The sequence below is a fragment of the Emys orbicularis genome, chromosome 7, assembly GCF_028017835.1.
Source record: "Emys orbicularis isolate rEmyOrb1 chromosome 7, rEmyOrb1.hap1, whole genome shotgun sequence".
Taxonomy (NCBI): Eukaryota; Metazoa; Chordata; order Testudines; family Emydidae; genus Emys; species Emys orbicularis.
In genome coordinates this window covers 99,296,162-99,302,935 of record NC_088689.1, presented here as the reverse complement: position 1 = coordinate 99,302,935, position 6,774 = coordinate 99,296,162, and the positions used below count along the sequence as shown (strand labels likewise).

At 56.6% G+C, this 6,774-nt stretch overlaps 1 protein-coding gene across 1 annotated transcript; it reads right to left on the bottom strand.

Annotated features, from left to right (window-relative positions):
• Window positions 1–228: 228 nt before the first annotated feature.
• SAC3D1 (SAC3 domain containing 1) lies at window positions 229–2,205 on the bottom strand. The gene is given in 3 exon segments (XM_065408725.1): window positions 229–692; window positions 1,439–2,049; window positions 2,051–2,205. Coding segments are annotated over 3 exon segments (1,230 nt in total).
• Between the last annotated feature and the right edge of the window lie 4,569 nt (window positions 2,206–6,774).

Below are 6,774 nucleotides of genomic sequence, written 5' to 3'. Positions count from 1 at the left end.
AACCCAGGAGTCCTGGCTCCCAGTCTCTTACTCTAAACCTGATTCTTCTTTCATTGCAAGGAGCAGAAGCCAGGAGCTCTCCCTCTCAGCCCTTCCTAGAGCCAGCAATAAAACCCATAAATCCTGACTCCCAATCCAGCCAACTAGACCTCACTCCCCTCCCAGAGGCAGGGACGGGAACTCAGGAGTCCTGGCTCCCATCTTCACCCCCCAAGTCTCTCTAGACCATTAGTTACAGGCATCTTCGATGACCTCCAGCAGGGGGGCCTCCCCTCGTTTACTGTCCACTAGCAGCTGCGAGGGGCCGTGGACCAGCATGCCTGGGTCCCTGAAAGCTGCTTTCTGGAAGACCACGGCTCCATCCAGCACCGTGAGCCCATGATGGCGGCACAGCTCTGCCATCTCCTCAGGGCTGTCCACTGCCAGCAGCCGGGTGAGCCAGGTCAGAGGGCAGCGACAGTTCCTGGCACTAAAGCCGTGGCTAAAGGTGAGCAGTGCCAGGCGCCGGGCGGGGCCCAGGTGCCGATGGAGGGCGCAAATCGGCAGGTAGGGCAAGGCCTGCACCAGGCGGAAAAACCGTGCCCAGTTGCGCTCCAGGTAAGCCCAGTTGACAGCCAGCGCTGTGCGGAGTTCAGGGGAGGCCCGGACAGGGTCTGGGAGCTGCAGGACCTGGCGCAGGGCTTCCGGGAAGCCTAGGATGGAAAAGGGGCAAATCAGAGCAGCGCCCCCTGCTGAGCCCGCCACCGCTGCTCCTTGCAGCACAGCACCCCCTGCTGAGCTCCCCCCCCACTCCGTGCAGCACAGGGCCCCTACTGAGATCCCCCATCCTGCTCCCTGCAGCACAGTGCCCCTCCCTGACTACATGCCCCTCTCCCTGTCATCTGGCTCCCTCTGAGCCCCTTGCACCATTCTCTGCAGTCCAGCACCCCCTACTGAGCCCTCTGTGCCACCCCATGCAGCACAATGCCCTCTTCTGAGCCCGCACTTCTCCCTGAAGCACAGCACCCCCTACTGAGCCCCTGCTCCCTCTCTGCAGCCCAGCGTCACCCACTGATCTATCCACATTGCTCCCTCTTAGCACCGCACTGGGGTCAGCACTGACTGCCAGGGGAGAGTGCCCCCTATTGAGCCCTGACCCTGGTCTCTGTGGCACAGTGCCCTCTACTGAGCCACCACGCTATTCCCTGCAGCACAGTACCCCCAGCTGAGCAACACGGCCCACTCTCTGCAGCACAGCCCCTCCTACTGAGCAATGCATGCAGCACAGCGTGCCCTACTGAGCAACTCACCCTGCCCTATGCAGCACAACGCCCCCTACTGACCCCCTCCTACTCCCTGCAGCACACCACACACCTCCCCCCAATTCTGCCTGCAGCACAGCGACCCCTACTGACTCCCTCCTGCTTCCTGCAGCACAGCACCCCCTAGTGCTGCTCACCCAGGTTGTAGAGGAGGAAAAGGGCCTGGAAGGCCGGCTCCCTGTGATGACAGCTGTCCCGGTAGCAGCGCCGCAGCCAGCTGAAGCACTCCTGGAGCTGGGTGCGATGGAGGTGGGGGTCGAAGCGGGCAGGAGTTTCCTGGCACAGCTGGTAGCCGGCATGGAGCAGGTAGCCCAGTGATCGCTCCAGCAGGGCCACGCATGGAGCCCCTTGCAGCCGCTGCAGCGTGGCATCCTGGCGCACAGCACGCAATCGGTCGGAGATGAAAGCATGGACCTCAGCTGGGGGCAGGTCGGCTTGCGGCGCTACCTGGCCCAGCAGGTAGCGCACAGTGGCCAGCAGCACTGGGGCAGGGCGCAGCTCCTGGGGCTGGGGCAGCTCCTTGCCAGCAGCTGGACGGGAATACTCCTTCACCACGCGGTCAGGGTCACCCTGCCGCGTCCCCTCCCGCAGCTCCAGCCGGTGCAGGCGACCCTGGCGCTCCCGCTGCGCCAGCTCACCCAGCGGGCACATCCCAGGGCATGTGCCCACTGGGAACTCATCTGCACCCCCCATTGGCCAGGCACCTGCAGCAGAGACAGAGAGTGTGAGGATTTGGCGTGGGGGGGGGGGGGGGTCCCACAGCGTGTGGGGCGAGATGAGGAGAATCAGGTCCTCCCTGTGGGGACTCTGAGGAGGGGCAGGTCTGAGGTAAGGGCCCCTCCTTGTGGGGCCTGGTAGGTGGGTGATCTGAACTACGCCTCTGGTGGGTCCTAGGAGGAGACATGGGGGTCAGGGCTGTCCCTGTGGGAGAACTGGACCAATCCCAGCAGCCCCCCCAAATTATATCCTCCTTCCCCCACAGACCTGCCCAATGCTAGGGATAAACTCCAGGAGTCCTGACCCCCCAGCCCCCCTGCTCTCACCACTAGACCCCACTCTCCTCCCCGCGCTGAGGATAGAGCCCAGTCGCCCCTCCCCCGGGTCCCACAATGCCCTACGGCCTCAACCCCCCCCCTCCGCTTGCAATTCCCCCACAATGCACTGCGCCAGAGGCTGCTTCCTCCTTGCACAGGCAAACAGCCCGTCATCATCATGTGATCTCATCATCCAATCCCAGCTGCGTAGGGCTCGGGGCGGGGAATGCTGCTGTCTAGTCCGTTAGAAGGGGAGGTGGGCGCGCAGTCAGGACACCTGGGTTCTATCCCTGGCTCTGGGAGGGGTCTAGTGGCTTAGACCAGGGTGGCTGTGAGCCAGGACTCCTGCGTTCTATTCCCAGCTCTCCCCTTGGCACTGGGAGGGAGTTCTTTTGCCCTCTTTGTGCCTCAGTTGTTCCCACCCAAGTTGGCAGCTGTGTGCTTTGTTTCCTTGCTGCTTGCAAAGTGCTTTGCAATTGTGAGCAGGGAAGGGAACTCCTGGATCTCCTGCTCCAGCCATCAGGGCAAGGGGACTACATCCCCTCTAGAAGAGGAACCTAGAAAGTACCATGCCAGGGGGCCCATTTAGCCTGGTATCCTATCTCCCTGAGCAGCCCAGCCCAGCTGCTTGAAAGGCAGGTGAAGGAGCCCTTCAGTAATTACATAAGTGGATCACAAGGGCAGATTCCTCCTGACCCCCATTAGTCAGGAATGAGCTCTTGCCCTGAAGCATGAGGGTTTCTGCTCTTTCCCAAAGCTTAGATGACATTTTAATCTTTGCTCTGGATGTTCTCGTTATTCAGATCAACATCCAATTCTGGTCTGAATCCCTCTAACTTGGCTTCAATGAGACCTTGTGGCAATGAGTCCCACAGGCTAACAGTGTGGAGATGTTACACGATCAGACTCACACTCCCTCACTCTCTGACCAGAATTCACCCACAATTTCAGCCCCCAAGAAAGCCATAAATCCAGGTTGCAGCCACACACCAGGACACTGAAGAACCAGGGAGATTTCTTTCTATTGACCCACACCCTCCACAGCCCAATTTTCTCAGACACATGAGGGATGGGAAATTTACAGGTAAAATACATTTAACACCAAGAATCAAGACTCCTGGATTCTACTCCTGGCTTTGGGAGGGGACTGAGGACTAGTGGTTAGAGTAACAGTGTCAGGACTCCTGGGTTCTATTCCTGGCTGTGGGAGGGGACTGGGGACTAGTGGTTAGAGTAACAGGGTCAGGATTCCTGGGTTCTAATCCCAGCTTTGGGAGCAGAGTATGGTCTAAAGGGGGCTGGGAGTCAGGATTCCTGGGTTATTTTTCCAGGTTTGGGAATAGAGTGGGATCTAATGGGTTGGGAGGAGGCCAGAGAATCAGGTCTCCTGGGTTTTAGTCCAAGCTCTGGGAGCAGGGGTGGGGGTGGGGGAGGAGACAGGACTCCTGAGCTTTTTATTCCATTTTAAAAGAATCCAACAGACAGCAGCTCTCCAGAACTGTCAGCTCTCCCTGGCTCTGAGGAGCCCATCAGAGTAGTTACAAGCTTCAGAAACATTAAAGGCTGTACCCTGACAGTACTCTGAAACTGAGGCACAGAGATGGGAAGTGACTTGCCCAAGGTCAGACCCCAAGTCTGTGACAGCACCAGGAATCAAATCCAGGTCTCTGGAGTCCCAGTCCTGGGGCCTTAACCACAAGACCTCATGGAAAGGCTCCATCTAATCCTTCTCTATGGTAGTCACAGTTGAGAGTCATCAGGAGGGGGACTGAACTCAGGCCCTTCAATGAAAGCAGCACAGGCCGCTACCAGATAAGCCACAAGAGAAATGCCAAGCAGTAATAAGCTCTCATCCATTGTGTGGACCAGGTAAAACACAGAGAACCTGGGCGTTACCCAAGCAAGGTTGTGAGACAGAAAACCCTAAGGATTCCCCCAACAGTTAAGATTACAAATTAAAAATGCCCCCTGGGGTAAATAATTCACCCTCTTCTCTTCCTCTCCCAAAACAACAGACATCCCCCCACCCAACATTTCCTCATCTCTGGGTGAGGCTCACCTGCTTCTCTGAACCAAAAGCTGTTTGGTGGGTAGCTAAAAGGATTCAAGATGGAGGATGGTGTATTTATAGATTAAGTCCCACCCATAGGCAGGATTTACCTGGGAGGGTGGGGCTAAGAGCTTTATATATAAATGAGAGCCACTAGGCTAGTTCTAGATTGACTGAGGAAGGAGAGTGGAGCTAGTCAGGTGACAAATCTATATGACCTTGGTGTGTGGGGATACAAAGAGTTCCTGGCATAGGAGGAAATGGTGAAGCCTGGTATGGTGGGAGGAGCAAAGGGGGCACATAAAGGCCCTGGTTTGTGGGAAATGGAAGGCGCACAGAATCTCTGGCATAGGGGAGAGGAGAATAGAGAGCATGTACATATTCTGGCCTGGAGGAAAGGAAAAGGGGGGCACACAGAGCACTTGGGGTGGGGGGAGTCACTGAGTCCTTGAAATAGAGGGCTGTGACCCAAAGACCTCTCAATGCCAACTGGCAGAGGGTACAGTGATCCCCCCGAGTTCACCAAAAAGGTCATGCAAGGTCTCTACTAGAAGCCTGCGTCACACTGGTCGCCAAAGTAATTGTCAGATGGATGTATGGAAAATGTGAGGAGTTGTGGCTATGCTGAAAATTGTGTTCTCTCTGCCTTGTAGTTAAAGGCAGAGCACTCAAAGCCGTGTGGGAGGCAGCTATCTCCCTGGTGGGCCATTGTGTGTGTCCCAGGAGAAGTCTGCCAACGCACTGAGTTCAGTCTGGTATTTCTGGGGGTGCAGCGAGATGTCCTGGCATGCCACAATCTGCGAAGACAGGCTGCCAGCAGGCTTGAGCTTATGAAAGGGGGATCTCAGCCATGCTGGCTGAAAAGGCTGGGAAAAGGACTTGGGGCAAGCTGTCCTGCAGGAGATGTGGCAACGTCTTGTGAGTTAAGTCTAGGCATGCAATGACTTTGTTTTCCATGTAACCGAGATTGTTTCCAATATTCTTCCTGTCCCTCATTTGAGTCTCTCTCCTCTGCTAATAAAGGTGGCTTGTTTTCATTCTGACTGCCTAAGTGCTGGATGTTCAGTGGAGCAGGGAGCTGGAGGTGATTCTTGGAAGTTGCTGTGTGCTGCTCTTGCAGGCAAGGCAAAGCTGAGTGTGCCCAGCGGGTCGGGGCTAGGCACTCCCTACACTTGTCACCCTGAGCTGGAGGTCAGTGTGTGCCAAGGGCGGCCTGGAAGGCCAGGCTTGTGTTGCCAGAGGCGGGGGGCTGCTCCACAGCAGGCATAGACAAGACCCCCTCAGGCAAAGGGCAGGTGGCAGTGAGTGCCTTGCATCCCATGGGGGCTAGGAGGGCGGCACACAAGGAACTGTGGGGGGAACGGAGGGCAAAGAGCCCCTGGTGTGTGCAATGTGCTTGGCCGACACAAGCTACACAGCGTGAGCCCCTCTCCACTAGTTCCTGTTACCCAAGCAGCCTCATGTCCACGCTGGTTTGTTATCGGCAGAAGCCTGCTACAGAATGGCCTGCAAGCCTTGTGGTTATAGATGCTGGGTTGTTATTGTAGGGTCTCTTGCAATCACTGCCCTGACTGATTGTGCCTCTAGGAGAAAGCTTGAGGGTTAAATCCTGACCCTGCTTTCATGGGGAAGATAAGAGGGTCCCAGCCCCACAGGATTGATGCAGGGCCCCCTACTAAGGATGGAGCCCTGGCCACATGCTAGTCTCTGCCAATAGTCCCCTGGGGGCTCCAGTGCTGCTGTGAGAATGAGTCAGCAGCTTTCACCTCATGCTGCTGAGTGAATGGGGGAGGACAGGTGGTTTCCATACACGGCAGGAAAGCAGGGCCACGGGAGTTCCTCTGTATTCCATTCCCCTCTCCTCCTTTCCTACTATAGGTTCCTCCACCCCTCTAGTGTGTTGGCCTTGTCACCCACTAATGCCTGCAACACAGAGGGTAAAAGACCTGCTGCTGTCTGAAGGAAGAGCCTTGCTCAGCTCATGTGGGAGAAGCCCAGCCCTTTGACCATTACATTCCCATGTTCAAGTCCCAGGACTCCTGTGGTCTATGCTCAGCTCTGAGAGGGGAGGGGAACTGGGAGTCAGGACACCTGGCTTCTATTCTATGCTCTGGGAGGGGAGTGAGGTCTAGAGACTAGAACAAGAGGAAGCTAGGACTGCTGGATTCGATGTCCAGCTTTGCCCCCAGTTTCCTATATGACTTTGGGCAAGTCATAGCTCTCTGTGCCTCAGTTTCTGCAAAGTGGGGGTGCTGACCTCTCCCTCTTTGGGTGTGGGGGCTCCAGGGCTCATTCACCTTTGCAAAGAGCTGAAGCTTCCTGACTGATGACTATTCAAAGCACAAGCCAAGGGGCCAGAAGAAGAATCACCCACTGTCTGGAGAGGTGC